The following is an 18,949-nucleotide window of genomic DNA, read 5'->3' as shown; positions in this document are numbered from 1 at the left end:
ACAACCATGACCTTGCCCTTGGTGCTGTGGTAGACAGGGAGAAAAGTAACCCAGACACTGCAGAACAACAGCATGCTGAAGGTTAGCAACTTGGCTTCATTGAAATTGTCAGGGAGATTCCTTGATAAGAAAGCCAAAATGGAGCTCCCTAAGGCAAGGGAGCCATGGAACCCCAAGACACAGTAAAATGCAGTAACTGAGCCCTTGTCACAAACAATGACGATTTGGCCATGCTCTGAGTGTTTGCCAATGTCAATAGAGGGAGGAGAAACTCGAAGCCAAATTGCACAGAGAATAATTTGGATGAGGGTACAGATGGCTATGATGTAGTTGGGTGCCCCTAAAAGCAGAAAGTATCTCATCCTTCCAGGTCCAGTGACTATGAAGGCCAGCAGCACAGTCACTGTTTTGGCCAACACAGTGGAAACAGCCACAGTGAATACAACTCCAAATGTGATTTGCTGCAGGACACAGGTAGCTGAGCTGGGTTGACCAATGAAGAGCAAGGGGCACAAGAAACAAAACATGAGTGAGATGAGCAATATGTAACTAAGATTCCGGTTGTTGGCCCTCACAAGGGGAGTGTCATGGTGCTTGACAAAGATCCCAAGCACCAGAACTGTGAATGCAGAGAAGCACAGGGCCATTAAGGCCAGAGCCATCCCCAAGGGATCTTTGTAGTTCAGAAATATCACGGCTTTGTGAATGCACTGGTCCTGCTCTCTGTTAGCATACTGGTCCTCTGGACACCTCACACATTTATCCACATCTGATGGAGAGAGAAAACTATGATTAATTCAGCTTCAGTGATTTATTGAGAGGATATTTCAATTAAGTCTGTTGAAGAAGTATTGCAATATCTTCATTTATTTCTGATGATATAATTAAAGTACATTGCTGCATAACAATGCTTCCATTTCAAAATACTCATTCAATGTTTTATGAAGATTTAAATCAAGCAATCATTATGTTGTCTATTTCCCTGTGTTGGTGATACCATTTGCTATATTATCAGAAAGCACGTGTAACTTCAGTACACTCTGAATGCTATGATGAACGGACTTCAACTGGTAAATATTCAGAGGGTAAAGTCAGTAACCATTATTTTGCACAATGTGTATTGTAAAGTCTTAGATTACAGGGTTGTAGTGCCTCCTGATGTCTTTCTGTCTGTTTTATGACAGCTGTTCTTGTAATGGATGGAGACTGTGTTTTCTATTTGGACATGTCCTGTGGTACACTTTCTAGTATCAATTTAACAGCCTAAACCTATTGACATAGAGGAAATCAGTAGGAACCCTTGGAGTCTGCACATGACATGTCAAGACCAAGTTCTCAACATGAAATATATTTATTTGCACTAGAGGTCAATAGCCAGGAAATAGGAATCAAAATCATGAGATAGAGAATTAATGAAAGAGAAGGATTAAGCAACAAGAGAGTTGAGGAAGGGGTTTTTGGACAGAGAGGACAAAAAACTGCCTCTGAATAGAGAGAACAGAGATGTGGCCTTTAGGAAAATGGCAGTGTATAAAGGAAAACTGGGAACCCCATATTAGGATGAAGTATTTAATTTTGATATATTAATTAAGTGTTTAATTTGGATATATTAATTAAAAGAGCCACAAGGGAGTTTTGGATAATTGTAATTCAATACTTTGGAAGCTGGACCTTGACAGTCAGCCTCAGGAGGAGAAAGTGGCCAAAGAAAGGAATAGACCCTGGTGGCTATCTTTAGGAATATAGCCTCATTTCTGTTGCTATAAAGTGAGCCATAACCTCAGTTGCTATGGGCCACAGGAATATATTATAAGAACTCAGCTGCTAATGGCAAAAGCACCACCTGAAGGGATCAAGGAATCCCTTCAGAGAAAGCCAAATTCCAAGGAGCATTTGTTGTTATTTGGGTTGTTATATATCAGCTGTCTTCTGTTATGAGAATCATGTGTGCTTTCCTAGATTTCCCAATTATTTGTTCCCTAAGAATTGCTAACAGTGTGAACTGACCACTCTTTGGACATATACATTCAAGGTATCTGAAGAAAAGCCCCAGAAAGGCATCCCCCAACCCATCCATTTCTTCCCTTTCAGCACTGGAATCAGATATTCCCCTTAACCACATTGCAGGACTAATAGGAACAACAGTCCAAACCACCACATATTATTCTGTCTCCTGAATTAAGGTAAATTCCACACAGAAACACTGCCTAGGTCTGGTGGATCTTAAGTAGTAGCTTCACCCAATGTAGCTCAGACCCTCCTTTTCTTAGAGCCTTCCTAAATTTACAGACCTCTAACTCCTTACCTAATCACTTGTAGAAATACTTAGATAACCTTGTGTGCTGACAGCTATGCACAGTCAGAACCCCAGTTGAAGCTTCATTGTAATTATAGTCATTGGCAGCCTCTGGCCAGTTCCATCCACAGAGTGAGGAAAGTACCTTATCTGGGATACCTCTGTACCCTCTAAGAACAGACTTAACGGTACAAACTAGCTGTTTGAGAAGGCCTGGCAGATGTGCCAACTAAGCTTAACTACCTGCTTTACGAAAACTTACCTCTAGTTACAGATCTCCCTTTAACTATCACCAGGGACATCTAGCTGTAAACAGGTTGCCTAGTGACTGATCTCACTTTCTCCCACCCTGCAGACAAAAACGGCAGATAGCTTGGCCAGATAGGAGCCACAGGAACAAAGGAAGCAGTTTTGTTTTCTCCCATTGACCTAACAACTTATAGATTCTTAACATTTTCTAACAATCATCTTTAAGATTATAATTGAGCACATAAGATGCTTCTACTTAGATATTAACTGAATTTAGCCTTTAGTTAATTCATTTACACATTAGTTAATTCCCTTCTGGGTTGCAAATGATAATTAACAAATGCTACCCCTCCATATGATCCTTATTACCCCTCCATTTCACTGTAGATGGCTGGAAGCCAAGGGGCTACTGGTTGTAAGTATACTGGGACTCCCAGGGTATGGAGTATGGAGAAGAAGATTGGGAAGAATAAATAACTGGACTAACACCTCGGTGTACTGAGATTCTATTTCCCAAATATCGTTCTCGCTATTCACAGTTTTCTCTCCTGAGCTCCCGGGATGTATACTATTAAGTCTATTCCTACAAATATTATACAAGACATAGTAATTCTTTTGAAGGAAAACATTTAAATGAGTGGCTTATACTTCAGAGGTTAAGTCAGTTATTATAATGGTGGGGCATGTTGCTATTCCGGCATACACAGTGCTAAAGAAGAACCTGAGCATTTTATATGTTTTGATCAATAGGAAGCATAGTGATAGCTGTCTCTTTGTGTATGGCTTAAGATTTTAAAGGCCTTGAAGTCTGCATCCACAGTGACACACTTCCTCCAATAAGACTACACCTTCTCCAACAAGACCACATCCTCTGATGGGGCCAATTCCATTCAAACTATCACTGGAATCTAATGGATCTTAGCAAGGCAAAAGGAATGAGGGAGAATCGCAGGACTTGCTAGATCCATATTTGCCCTAATCAGCCTCATTAGAGTCCCTTCAGAATCAGTAAGTTGTGTGTGTGTGTGTGTGTGTGTGTGTGTGTGTGTGTGTGTGTTTGTATATGTATATGTGTATCTACATGTAAAAATAACAACAGACATCAAATGCAAGAGTGAACGGTTTATATGAGGAAAAAATGAGGATGAGAATGAGAGAAGAATGCTACATAAATATAAATTTTATGATTTAAAATGAAAAAATTAAATAAATATGTCTTCAGTTGTGTTCTCATTTGCCATTAATAATGCTTTAACCATGAGTCTTGTTCATAAGAAGGAGTAACCCTATCTTGAAGGTAGAGACCTCTGTACACACTTATTTAAAAGTCTTACCTCTTGATTCCATCACCTTTGGGAATTGACAACCTCTTTCCTCCTTCCCTAATTTCTTTCAATGTGAGACCCAGACTAAGTGAGTGTGCTCAAGTGTGAAGTAGATACTGATATTACTCCATGATCAAAATAAAAGTAAAACATTCAAACAAGAGTGTTAGTACAGATGGTTTGCTTTGAGGAATAGTACCCCATCCATACATTGGAATATCTACCATGGAAAGTTTATGAAATAAGTCTATATTTGCTCTGAGTCATCAAATAACTGAATAGATTGATGACATGCTTCTAGGCTTTAAGTCTTTTTTCTTGACCAATGCATTTATGGACCCATGTAATAGGTTAATTTGTTTAGTGGAATGGAAAGGTATCTCCATGGTGAGGAGAATGTACTGCTCTTGCAGAAGAACTGTATTAAGTTCCAACAGCATATCTTGGGTGTCTCACAACTGGCTGTAACACTAAGGGGCCCTTGGATGCCTCTCACATGCACCTGCAATTGTGTACACATAACCACCCATCTCACATACATATACATAATTAAAGAAATAATAAAAATTTCTGGTTAGTTGTTGTATTCATTGTTGTAAATACCCTTTACTCTTCTATGTTTTTATATTTCAAACAGTTTCCTTATAGGTTGTGTAGTGAATTTGGAATATGTTGTATTTGTGAGTGCACAGAGATCAGAACACAACCTCTAGTGGTTGGAAACCTCTTCCTGATACTTGGGTACTAGTGATGGATTCATCGGCAGATTTAGTAGCAAGTGATATATTTTCTGAAACACCTTAATGGCCATAAATGTCCTTTAAGGTCCTTTATTATATAGGATGACAGGCAAAATGAATTAAAACCTATATATCTACCATTTTTACTTAACCAACTCTAAATAAATTACAATTTGACAAATATGGGCTGTGTAGCTGAAAACACTATTTGAAATACCTGTGGCTAGTTGCAGTCATATAAAACCATTTTAATCTTCTACTTTTGGCCATTATTAACTGTGTGCTGTGTATAAACAAACTGAATAAGGGACTCTACATTATGTGCCAACACTTATCCACACTTCCCTAGATTTCAAATCACATTGAACCTTGAAAATGTGGCTCACTGGATATTGCTTGAAATCATCTTTATCATACTGATAATTTTCTTATAATTTTACAAGTAATTATTTCCACTATTCATTAATCTGAGAGAGGACTTCCATCTAGTTTCTAATACTCACATGAAAGAGCTCAATATATCTAATACACTAGTCTCTTCTCCATTGAATTCCTGCATGTTTGTGAAACATATAATCCTATGTAAAGACACATACAGACATGGAATAGAAAAAATATTATTAAAATTTTTGACTGAAATCTAATCTACATGTAGTTCCAGAAAAGAACAGTCACTAGTTAAGACACTGTGTAGAATTACCTCACATTATAGTTTTATTATAAAAACTGTTTCTTTGAGAAAAGTTCATCTACAATGGATTTTCAATGAGTTAAAGATGTATGTCATGGCATACATAAAGGAACATTGTTAATGAACATGATCCCTTAAACACTAACTTGAGAAACTGATATCATTTATTTATGCAGTGGTCTTTTTAGAACCTTGTTTATCCCAGTGTGTTTGGGAGAGGATGATCTATGTGAAAGAATTATCTTAGCAGCAAACACTCACTTGTCTCATTAGAAACTTCATTTTCTGGGCAGGGAATGCAATCAAAACAGCAGGCTGCAAATCCCTCCTGAAAGAATTTTCTGAATCCAGGACCACAATCAGCACTGCACACAGAGGGTGGCATCTGAGGAAAATTAGACACATGCCAATATCAGGAGCTTTACCTACTCCTTCCATGACTATATTATATTAGCATAAACACCATGGAGTTTAAACTTATGTTTCTAGTTAATTTTCATCACCTTGACAGAAAGGCCATTGAAATGTTAGAGGGAAACCTAACTAAAATATGTCTCTCCAATGAACTAGGGGCTGACATAATATTTATGCATTTTATTAATGGTTAATTTTTTAGGAGTGCCCAGTCTACTATGGGCAGTGCTGTACCGAGGTAGGGCTGTAGGGATTCATGCAGAGCAAGCCAATATGCAGTGTTCCTTCAGAGTTTAGTTGCAGTTTCCAGATTTCTCCTTTGTCTTCCCTTTACTGTATCCCATGAGCCTAATCAACCATTCTCCTCAGTTTGCTTATGTTCAGTGTTTAGTCACAGAAACCGTGCAGCAAGCTAGGATAAATGAATATCTGAAACATGGGAAATACCTCTTCAAATCTCTGACAGGAAAAAAGAACTCCAATAAATACCACTGCAAAGCATGAGAAAATGTAAAGAGAAAAACAGCTAAATAGGCAGAGCCTGGTGCATTTGTGGTAGGTAAGTGCTGGGTTGGTATGTATGGAGCTTGAAGGTGGAATGTTTCCTGAGGTCAAAGTGCCTTAGAAAGGCTGCAACCAATTAGAGGACAGGAATGAAAGCTACAATGTTTAAAGTTAATTAAAGGATTTCTTAAAGTTTATAATTCAAAAAAATTACATAGTCATAATCTGCTGATAGTGATCTACATACAGGTTTAGACAGCTGCTGATTGTTGCATACTCACTTTGCATTTTTTGTTCAGTATTGAGTTCTGTGTCAAAGTCACAGTGTGTCCTATGCATGGCCTCTTCCACTTTCTACATAATATGATTACCTACAAATATTCATTTTTTGTTGTTGTTTTCTTGATATAGGATCTTACATTGTACTTCTGGTATACCTCAACTACATATACAGAGTAGGTTAACTTAGGTTACTCAGAGATTTTCCCCACCTGCCTACTGAATGTTGGGATTAAAGGCATATGCTACCAGTGGGCACATTTCTTCCCTTATTTCAGTATTTCATATTTACCATTTCTTCTTCTATTTGTTAAGATTAAGGATGATGTTCAAGAACAGTGGAGAAAATATATATACTTGTTCAATGTCTTTTTTATGAAATTATTTATTTTACTTACCAACCACAACTGCCTCTCCCTCTACTCATCCTGTTTCCTTTCCACACCTCCTTTCTAACACCCCATTCACTCCTCAGAAAGGGAAAGGCCCCCTACAGGAGTCAAAAATGTATGGCTTAGCAAGTTGAGGCAGGACCAAGTTCCTCCAACCTGCAGCAAGGCTGAGTGATTAATCCCACCATAGGGAATAGGTTCCAAAAGGCTGTTCATGTACCATGTACATATTTGGGTCCCACTGCTAGGGGCTACAAACACATTCAGCAACATATTTATCACCCACATGCAAGGGTCTTAGGTAGGTACCATGGAGGCCCCCTTGCTGTGGGATGTTCTGTATGTCAAATGTGTTGCTCTGCTTGGTTAATAAATAAAACACTGATTTGCCAGTAACCAGGCAGGAAGTATAGGTGGGACAAGCAGAGAGCAGAATTCTGGGCAGTGGAAAGCTGAGAACAGAGACATTGCAAGCCACTACCGTGACAAGGGAGATGTAAGGTACAGGTAAGCCATGCACCATGTGGCAACCTATAAATTATTAGAAATGGATTAATTTAAGATATAAGAACAGTTAGCAAGAAGCCTGAGCCATTAGGCCAATCAGTTTAAATAATATAAGCATTTGTGTGTTTATTTTATATGTGGGCTGTCAGACTGCAGGGGCTTGGCGAGACATGGAGAAAAAACTCTCTAGCTACAACGCTTAGCTATAGATTTAGAGACCCTAAGCTCCTACTACTCAGGTCAGCTTTCTCTGTGGGTTGCCCTGTCATTATCTTTACCCGACTTGCTCAAATAATCCCTTCCCTCTCTATTCAACTGTACTCCTGGAACTTGGCCCAGTGCTTGGCTTTGAATCTCTGCATCTGCTTCCATAGATATTGGATGAATGTTCTATGAAAGAATTAGGGTAGTCACCAATCTGATTAGAGGAAAAGGTCAGTTCAGGTACCCTCTCTAGGAGTCAAGGCTGGGGTCATTCGTGGGAAATAATGGGAGTTTCTCTGGCACCAGGTTTGTCCCTAACTCTGTAATGTCATAATGCCCCACTCTATCAAGATGTCTCTTTTATTGTTCTTTCTCTCTCTCCATCCCTCCTCAAACTGGACCATCCAAATCCCTCATGGCTCCATCTTCTATCACCTCTCCTCAACACCTTCCCCTAGTTTACCCAGGAGTACTCATCAATTTCAACTTCCTTGGATGAACAATGTGTCCCTCTTAACATCTTCCTTGTTACCTTTCTTCTCTGGGGCTGTGGAGTGTAGCCTGGTTATCATTTGCTTTCCATCTAATTACACTTATAAATGAGGACATACTGTGTTTGTGTATCAAAGTCTGAGTTACATTACTCAGGATGGTGTCCCTCATACAAAGAATGGATAGGAAAAATTGGTACATTTACACAAAGGAGTATTACTCAGCAGCAAAAAAAGATGACATCATGAAATTTGCAGGTAAGTGGATGGAACTAAAAAAAAACATCCTTGTCCAATTTCTGCTCATTTCCTTAGAGAGAGGGTCCCTATTTACAACCCTAGCTCATGTGGACTCACTATGCATGCCAGACTGGCCATAAACTTGGAAGGTTTTACCTGCCTCTCCTTCTAAGACTTTTGAGTAAAGGCATGCAGGACCAAGATAAAATCGTCTCCCTAAAAATTTTAATGGAAATTCTTTCAGTTTCTCTCCCTGAAGTAAAATGGTGTCAATAGGATTACCATTGAAAAAAATTTAATGTGATCAAGCTGGAATCATAAAAAGAAAACTTTATCAATCAGGATGTCTTCCTTCTATTTTGTCAGGTTGTGTTTGTTTTACATGGTAAATCTGAATTGATGCTGGACTTTGGTAAGAGCCCTATCAGCACATATTTGGATGATCACATAAACCTATGCTTGATTCTATTTTTGTGTAGCATTTACTTAACAGACACATGTGGTGATATTGTGTTCCCCCAAAATATTGTACATCCTAATAAACTTATCTGGGGTAAGAGAACAGAACAGCCACTAGACAGACATAGGGGCCAGAAAATGGTTGTATACACAACTAGCATTCCAGAGGCAGAGATCCATCTGGATCTCTGTGAGTTCAAAGCCACACTGGAAACAGCCAGGTGTGGTAACAAGAGCCTTTAATCCCAGGAAGTGATGGCAGGAAGCAGATAGGTATATAAGGCATGAGGACAAGGAACTAGGTCTGGTTAAGCTCTTAGGCTTCTGAGTAGCAAGCAGGTCAGCTGAGATTCATTCTGGATGAGGACTCAGAGGCTTCCAGTCTGAGGAAACAGGATCAGATGAGGTATTGGCAAGGTGGGGATGTGGCTTGTTCAGCTTCTCTGATCTTCCAGCATTCACACCAATAACTGGCCTTTGGTTTGTTTTTCTTAGTAAGACTGTTTAAGATTCATGCTAAATCTGGTGCCCAACATTTGTGGTACAAATTCATAAAAAAAACTGCTTGCTTGTGGCATTGCGGGCCCCACCTCAGGCCTGAGCTATAGTCAGCCAGTTGTGGTAGCACATGCAGGTAGGATTTACTGAAGGAGGAAGAGGCAGGATGATTCCAAGTTTCAGGCTGACCTACAAGACTTGTTAAGGAGAAGCTTTGGCCAGGGCTGAGCCACAAATGGTGGCAGTTGGACCGTGAAGGTAGCAGCTACTGCTCGACATTGCCAGCTGCTTCTCATAGTGTTGGTGACTGCAGTAATGCTGTTACCTGGGACAAAGTGTTTATTACTGATTTTTCAGAGAAGAATTGCCAGGACCATCATGTTATAAGAAAGCATTGGCAAAGGTGAGTTTGGAAAATTTTGGCAAGACAAATGGTGGGGAGAAATTCCTATGAAGACATTCTCTCCTAGCTATCATTGTTGTTCCAAGAGATAAACATTTATCAGACTGTGATTGCTCCAAACCACAGAGGAGGCATAAAAAAATTCCTAAAGGGAACCATGACCATGCCTAATGGCAACATTGAATCTTCATAAGTATAATGGGTGATGGGACCCCACAAAGACTATTCCTCATGGACTATGGTAAAGCTATTAAGATGATTAACACCAAGGAAAGGTCATCTTTGAACTACAAACTCCTCAGGACAATTTTGCGATGGCTAGCTGAGATGATCCAGATTCACAGACTACTCTAGCAAGAACATAAGCCCTGAACTTTCCCATTATGCAGAAACTGGACAAATGATACAGGACTTAACAATTAACTCCCAAATTTTCTTTTCAGGATTCCCTAAATATATCCTTGCCATCAGAAAGCAGGAAGTAATTTTAAGAAAATGATACCAACATTCATAAGTGGTGGCATGGGTGTTTTTTGGATCGTTCAATAGCTTATGGATAATTGTCATTGTTTATGATGGTTGGTTACAAGTTGTTAATTGTTAATGGTCAGGAAAAAAGCTGAACAAGGAGATTAGATTCAGAGTTTTTATTTAAAAAAAGAAAAAGAACAAAGAGAATATAGATATGAAGTAGATTATCGAATCAATTCTGAGAAAAAGAGATTAAGAAATAATAGGTTAAATGGGAAGATCATTGAATCTACTCTAAAAAGAAAAAGGGGAAGATACAAACATGACAAAAGATAGGTTATTGAACCTATTATGAAAAGAAAAAAAGAGAGAATATGGATATGATAAGATAAAAAGGGAGATTATAGAATCTACATTTTAAAAGGTACTACTGGTTTTACATAGGGTAAGTAATGAAAATTTTCTGAGTTTATCAAATGTTACTGGATAGATATTGATAATATATATAATGGAGTTTTTTGTCTGAAACTGTCAAATGTTAATGGACTAGACAGTGTTAATATATTTCTTGACTTCTCTCCATATTTACAAAAGGGATCTCTCCATATTTGTAAATGTGGTTTGTTTTTGAAGCAAAAATAAATGTTGGTATTTACAATACAATCTTGTCACTTGTGCATTATGGATACAGAATGTGAAGATTAACATTGAATTTTTATTGAGAATTATTTGCTAATTATTGACTATTTTGTGGTTGCAATATTTGCTACAGTTTGGTAACACTTGTTTTTCTGTCTGATGCTGAAATGTTCTCTTTGTCTTCCATGACCACTTGTATTTATCTTACTTTTCAGTGTATATGAGTTCTTTGTGAGTCTTCATTAGAAATGTTAGAATGGTTATGAATTCTTATAACTTACATACATCACTGAACATTGTTCTGTCCTGTGTTAGTTAGGGTTTTCTAGACTAACAGAAATTAGAAAATGAATCTGTCTATGTCTTTTTTACTCTCTTACTATGTTCCTCTGACTCTCTCTTTTCATATATATACAAAATGTTTAGGATGTCTTTTAGGATATAGTCTACTTAATATACCAATTGCTAGGTATAAATATTAAGTCCAGGGAAGGAAAAACTTCTCATTCTATGTTAATGTATATCTCATTTGATCTTCATTAGCCACTTAAGTCCCATAGACTTAAGTTCTAATGCCAGGGAATAAATGAACTGATTAGCAAAGTGACAGCAAGAAGTAAATTAGCACAAGTTTCCTTTTCCTGTGTTCTTTTGTAGGCTTCTAGCAGTGGGTGTAGCCCAGATTAAAGGATACCTTTCAAGACAAAAGGATGTGATTTAAAATTGTGTCTTCCCAACTTAAGATCCAGATAAAAGATGTGTCCTTGCCAAGCTTAAAAAATGTCATTTAAAAGCATGACTTCCTTTTCTTTTTTACCTTCTTTTTTTTTGGTTTTGTTTCAAAGGCATGATTACTCTTTGTAGCCCTGGCTGACCTGGAACTTGATTTGTAGAAGAGGCTGGCCTGGATCTCAAAGATCCACATTCCTCTGCCTTCTGAGTTCTGGGATTAAAGACATGTGCTACCATATCTTGATATAAGGCATGTCTTCCTAACTTAAAGTTCTGGATAACAAGTTCATTTTCCTAATTGAAATTAAGTTAAAATACCTCTCAAGTAGGCCTTCCATTTTTGTGGTTTAATAAATTCCAGAAGAGATCTGGATCAGAGGTGAGTGCCTGAGTTATAGCCACAGAGGCAACTGTGCCTGGGTCCCACCAATGAACACAGGCCACCCTGGGAGGACCTGACAAACTTAGCCCCAGTTTCCTGCAAATCAGTGGGCCCTTCCCATTGGCAGAACCTGCGGGAAGGATCCCCTTTTCCAAGACTGCAGTCAGACACTGCAGTCTCCACACCCTGCCCGCACACCCATTTGTCCAAGACCCCAGGCACTTCCTGAGACTCAGAGACCAGCCCCAAGCTTCTATCCAGCCCTGGAACTCCCATCTGGACCAGAGACCAGAGGAACTCCAATCTGGACAAGAGGAGCTCCCATCTGGAAAAAATAAGGAGACCCCAGGGATTCCCGGAGACTCAGAGTCCAGCCCCAAAACTCCAATCCAGGCAGCACTCTCATCTGGCTCAGTGCTCCCATCTGGTGCAGAGTGTCCACCTGGACCAGAGAGAGGCTCCTTAAAATCTGTCTACTCTCTCTGGACCAAGTACACTGATAAGACCAAGAACAAACACAAGAGGAGATGGACAGACATCAAGGCAGAAGTACACACAACAAAATAAAGAGCAATACCACATCACCAGAACCTAGCCCTTCTCCAAAAGCTAGACCTTAACATCATAGAATGGAAGAAGAAGAAGAAAACAACCTTATAAGTAACATCATGAAGAGGCTAGAGCCTTAAGTAGAAGAAATCAAAATTAAAGTAGAGGAACAGACAGACAAAAATTGTGAAGAATGGTATAAAAATCTACAGGAAAGGACAATTAAAGAAGAAGAAAACAATAAATCCCTGAAAGGAAATCATGAAAAAGTAAGGGAGATAATCCAAGACCTGAAGAGGGAAATAGAAAAAATGAAGAAGACACTAGCAGAAGGAATGTTGGAAACAGAAAATCTGAGTAAACAAACAGGAACTTCAGAGGCAAGTATAACCAACAGAATGCAAGAGATAGAAGTGAGGATCTCTGGTGTTGAACATACGGTAGAAGAAATAGACTCATCAGTCAAAGAAAACACTAAAACCAACAAAGTCATGACCCAAAATGTCCAAGAAATTTGGGACACCATGAAAAGACCAAACCTACAAATAATAGGGAAAGAGGAAGGAGAAGAATACCAACTCGAAGGCACAGAAAATACATTTAACAAGATCATAAAAGAAAACTTTCCCAACTTAAAGTAGGAAATGACTATGAGGATATAAGAAGCCAATAAAACACCAAACAGACTAGACCCCTCAGAAAACTCCACTTGCCACATAATAATTAAGCAAATAAACGTACATAATAAAGAAAGAATATTAATGGAAGCAAAAGAAAAAGGCCAAGTGATTTATAAAGGCAAACCCATCAGAATAACACCCAATTTCTCAATGGAGACTTTGAAAGCCAGAAGGACCTGGACAGTTATAATGCAGACAGTAAGAGATCATGGATGCCAACCTACACTAATATACCCAGCAAAACTTTCAATCATCATAGATGGAGTGAACAAGACCTTCCAAGACAAAACCAATTTTAAACAATACTTATCTACAAACCCAGCACTACAGAAAGCACTAGAAGGAAAATTCCAACCTAAGGAAGGCAGATACACCCATGAAAACTCAAGCAATATTAAAACCACAGCACTAAACCCCAAAGAAGAGAAGCACACACACACTACCACCAAAAGATAAAAATAACAACAGAAATGAACAATCACTGGTCATTAATATCCCTTAATATCAATGGAATTAATTCACCTATAAAAAGACACAGAGTAACAGAATGGATACAAAAACATGACTCATCTTTCTGCTGCAAACAAGAAACACACCTCAAATTCAAAGACAGAAATATCCAAAGAAAAAAAGGCTGGGAAACGAATTTCCAATCAAATGTTCGTAAGAAGCAAGCTGGTGTAGCCATCCTAATATACAGCAAAATAGACTTCCAACTAAAATCAGTCAAAAGAGAAGATGAAGGGCATTTCATACTCATGTCATGAAAGATCCACCAAGATGACCTCTCAATTCTGAACATTTATGTCCCAAACACAAGGGCACTCACATATGTAAAAGACACATTGCTAAAGCTTAAAGAACATATAAAACCCCACACATTGATAGTGGGTGACTTCAACACTCCACTTTTACCTCTGGACAAATCAGCCAAATTGAAACTGAACAGAGACATAATGGACTTAACTGATGTTATGGCTCAAATAGACTTAATCGATATCTACAGAACATTCCACCCAAACAAAAAAGAATATAACTTCTTCTCAGCCCCCCATGGAACCTCTCTAAAATCAACCACATACTTGGCCACAAAGCAAATCTCAACAGATAAAAAACAACTGGAATAACCTCCTGTGTTCTATCAGACCACCATGGTTTAAAGTTAGATTTCAGCAACAGAAAAAACTACAGAAATCCTACAATCTCATGGAAACTGAATGATGCTCAACTGAATCACCAATGGTTTAAGGAAGAAATAAAGAAAAAAATTGAAGACTTCCTAGAGATCAATGAAATGAATACACCACATACCCAAACTTATGGGATACTATGAAAGCAGTGCTAAGAGGGAAATTCATAACACTGAATGCCCACATAAAGAAGCTGGAGAAATCTCACCCCAACAGACTTGACAGCAAACCTGAAAGCACTTGAAGAGGAAGAGGCAAAGACTCCCAGGAGGAACAGATGCCAGGAAATTATCAAATTGAGAGCTGAAATCAATAAAATAGAAATAAAAAGAACAATACAAAGGATTAATGAAACAAAGAGTTGGTTCTTTGAGAAGATGAACAAGATAGAAAAGCCCTTATCCAAACTAACCAAAAGACAGCAAGAGAGCATACAAATTCACAAAATTGGAAATGAAAAGGGGGACATAACAACAGACAATGAGGAAATCCAGAGAATCATCAGGTCATACTTCAAAAACCTCTACTTCACAAAACTGGAAAATCTAAAGTAATTGGATCATTTTCTGGATAGGTACCACATACCTAACTTAAATCAAGACCAGAAAAACCATGTAAATAGTCCAATAACCCATAAGGAAATAGAATCAGTCATTAAAAGTCTCCCAACCAAAAAAAGTCCTGGACGAGATTGTTTCACTGCAGAATTCTACCAGATCATCAAAGAAGAGTTAATACCAATACTCTTTAAATTGTTCCACACAATAGAAGCAGAAGGTATATTACCAAACTCCCTCTATGAGGCTACAATTACCCTGATTCCTAAACCAAATAAAGATGCAACAAAAAAAGAGAACTGCAGACCAATCTCCCTCATGAACATTGATGCAATAATTCTCAATAAAATTCTTGCAAACAGACTGCAAGAACACATCAAAACAATTATCCACCATGATCAAGTTGGCTTCATCCCAGGGATGGAAGGGTGGTTCAAAGTATGAAAGTACGTCAATGTAATACACCATATAAACAAACTCAAAGAAAAAAACAACATGATCCTCTCACTAGATGCAGAGAAAGCATTTGACACAATCCAACACCCCTTCATGATAAAGGTCTTGGAGCGACCAGGAATACAGGGAACATATGTAAACATAATAAAGACAATCTACAACAAGCCAACAGCCAACATCAAATTAAATGGAAACTCAAAGCAATACCACTAAAATCAGGAACAAGGCATTGCTGTCCCCTCTCCCCATACATATTCAATATAGTACTTGAAGTTCTAGCTGGAGCTATAAGAAAACATAAAGAGATTATGGGGATACAATTTGGAAAGGAAGAACTTAAATACTGAAAGATACCCGAGGGGGGATCTTCCCTCAGGAGAGACCCCGAACCCAAGGAACATGCACCGAAACCACGAATCAGATGCAAACAGCAAGAGGGTTTATTAAGTTGCACAGGTACCTGGGGCAGCAAAGTCTCTCAGAGGACTTGCGCGCCTTCCCAGGGGAAGGGGGACTTTTTATAGGATTTCAGGGGCAGAAGCATGGTTACAGAAGCGAGAAGCATAGTTACAGGGTTCCTATTGGTGGATTCAAATGAGGCCAGGGTGAAGTTGGGGGCATATTCAGAATTCTCGGAAATTTGGTATGTGGGCTGACCTGGCCTTGCCTAGGGCAGAGTGATGTTTTTCTGGCCCAACTGTTTAGTCTCCCAGGCCAGGTGGCCCATCCTGTTTTGACTCAATTATCTCATCCTGTTTTGACTCAGTGGCTGTTTTCCAGAGCAGGGTGGCCGACCATAGACCACAGTCATTGCTCACAAGGTCGGGTGGTCTACTATGGTTATTTTTATCTTCCTGGCTTGAGGTGAACTCCTGACTCCTGCTATGTCTGGTATTTTCCTACCAGAATGGCGTCCCTATAGCTAAGTAAAAGCCAGCTATGAGCAGGGTCTCATAGAACTTAAATACAAGTGGATCAAAGACATCAAAATAAATCCAGCTACTCTGAACCTGATGATAGAGAAAGTAGGAAGTACTCTTGAACGCATTGGCACCGGAGATCACTTTCTAAATATAACACCAGTAGCAGAGACACTGAGAGAAACAACTAGTCAATGGGACATGTTTAAACTGAGAAGCTTTTGTGTAGCAAAGGACATGGTCAACAAGACAATGCAACAGCCTACAGAATGGGAAAAGGTCTTTACCAACCCCACATCTGACAGAGCGCTGATATCCAGAATATATAAAGAACTCAAGAAATTAGACATCAAAATGCCCAACAGTCCAATTAAGAAATGGGTTGTAGAACTAAATGGATAACTCTCCACAGAGGAAGCTCAACTGGCTGAAAGACATTTAAGGAATTGTTCAACATCCCTAATTAACTGGGAAATGCAAATCAAAATGACTCTGAGATACACCTTACACCTGTCAGAATGGCTAAGATCAAAAGCGCAAAAGACAGCTTATGCTGGAGAGGATGTGGAGCAAGGGGAACTCTCCTCCAATGCTGGTGGGAATGCAAGCTTGTACAGCCACTTTGGAAATCAATATGGCGCTTCCTTAGAAAATTGGGTATCCATCTCCCCCATGATCCAGCTATAACACTCTTGGGCATATACCCAAGGAATGCTCAATCATACCACTAGGGCATTTGCTCAGCTATGATAGTATCAGCTTTGTTTGTAATAGCCAGAACCTAGAAACAACCTAGATACCCTTCAACTGAAGAATGGATAAAGAAAATATGGTATATACACACAGTGGAATACTACTCAGCAGAGAAAAAATGACATCATGAGGATTGCAGACAAATGGATGGATCTAGAAAAAAATCATCCTGAGTGGGGTAACCCAGACTCAGAAGGGCAAACATGATATGTACTCACTCATAGGAGGTACTAGATATAAAACAAAGATGACTAGAGTGCTACACAATTCCAGGGATGCTACCTAGAAAACGGTACCCTAGGAAAGACCCAAGGATCACCCAATGACAGAGAAATGGATGAGATCTACCTGAACAACCTGGAAACAGTGGGAGCAATGAAGTGCAAGAGTTGTGGGGAAAGAAATCTTAGGGGAGCCAGGAAATCCCAGGTGGATCAATAACAGAAAGGGAGAATGAGCAATAATAGATCATGATAAACGAAGACCAAATGAGAACAGGAATAGGCAGAGTGCTCAAGAGGTCCCCAGAAATCCACAATGGTATATCCTGTGTAGTCTGCTGACAATGGTCGAGAGAAAGCCTGATCTGATCTAGACTGGTGATCTGATTATTAAACACTCTAATAGTCATCTTGGAACTCTCATCCAATAACTGATTGAAGTGGATGTAGAGATCCTCAGCCAGGCACCAGGTGGAGCTCCAGGTTTCCACCTGTCAAGAAAGAGGAGGATCTGCAAGAGCGTGAATTGTTGAATCCAAGACTGCAAAAAGCACAGGGACAAATATCCAAAGGAATGGAAGCACATGAATTATGAAGCAAAGGCTGTCGAGCCCCCAGCTGGATCAGTCCCTCTGGATAAGTCAGACAATTGAATAGCTTGATCTGTTTGGAAGGCACCCAGTCTGTGGGAACAGGATCTGTCCTAAGTGCATGAGCTGCCTGATTGGGACCTTGGGCTTACACAGGGACCCTTTGCTCAGCCAGGAAGGAGGTGATAGGACTTGCCTGTACTGAATCCACCAGGTTTAAATGAATCCCCAGTGGTGCCTTGATCCTGGAGGACAAGAGAATGGACAGGAGGGTCTGGGAGGAAGGTTGGGGTGGGTGCGGGAGGGGGGAGGACAGGGGAACCCATGGCTGATATATAAAATTTAAACACATAATAATAAAGAAAAAAAGTAAAAAAATAAAAATTAAAAAATAAATACCGGTGGTCCAGTTGGCAGTGACACAGGCATTTATTCCCAGCATTTGGGAGGCAATGCCAGGCAGAAATCTGTGAGTTAGAGCCTAGCATGGTCTACAGAGTGATATCCAAGACAAGCATCAAAACTACACAGAGAAAATTTGTGTCCAAAAAATCAAACAAACAAAAAAAAAGCAATAATAATAAATTCCAGATGTGGTCAGCATCTATGTCAAATTTTCAGCAGAAAAAAAGGAGAAGCACTGTGTAGCAATCAGAAATGCATCATGAGTATATTACTCACTTTATTGGAAATAATATACAGTACAGTTGTAACAATCAATTTTCTTTTTATATTAAAAACATGAAGTATTTTCTGTAGGTATAAAAACTCACTATATGGGTGGCATGCAAGTCTGAGACCTTCAAAGAATTAAAAAAAATGTCACATCAAAAACTGAAAAAAAAAACATAAATAGGAAGGCTAGAAAGAGCTTCCTATTGTAGCAGTCTGTTTCATTTCACTTGTTACAAGGCAGGAATTATGGACCCACTTGACTGTGTTACCGCTGTGTATCAAAAACTATTTCAGTTAGGTAAGACCCACCTGTCTATTTCCTGTGGCCCACTCTATCATGTCTTCATATAAATGGAGCTGTTGACCATGTGGAAAATATGGGCTAAATTCTCCTATCTTCACTTTAAGTCCAAATCCGTTTGGGAAATTCCAGATCTGGAAA

The 18,949-nt window shown here is 39.1% G+C and overlaps 1 protein-coding gene across 1 annotated transcript; it reads right to left on the bottom strand.

Moving 5' to 3' along the window:
* Window positions 1–5: 5 nt before the first annotated feature.
* LOC118576336 (vomeronasal type-2 receptor 116-like) lies at window positions 6–18,927 on the bottom strand (the record flags this gene model as incomplete). Its single annotated transcript, XM_036176631.1, has 3 exons — window positions 6–769; window positions 5,563–5,686; window positions 18,817–18,927. Coding segments are annotated over 3 exons (999 nt in total), but the record flags the coding sequence as incomplete, so codon positions are not given.
* Between the last annotated feature and the right edge of the window lie 22 nt (window positions 18,928–18,949).

Source organism: Onychomys torridus, unplaced genomic scaffold (assembly GCF_903995425.1).
Source record: "Onychomys torridus unplaced genomic scaffold, mOncTor1.1, whole genome shotgun sequence".
NCBI classification, from domain to species: Eukaryota; Metazoa; Chordata; class Mammalia; order Rodentia; family Cricetidae; genus Onychomys; species Onychomys torridus.
This window is presented reverse-complemented; position numbering and strand designations above follow the sequence as displayed.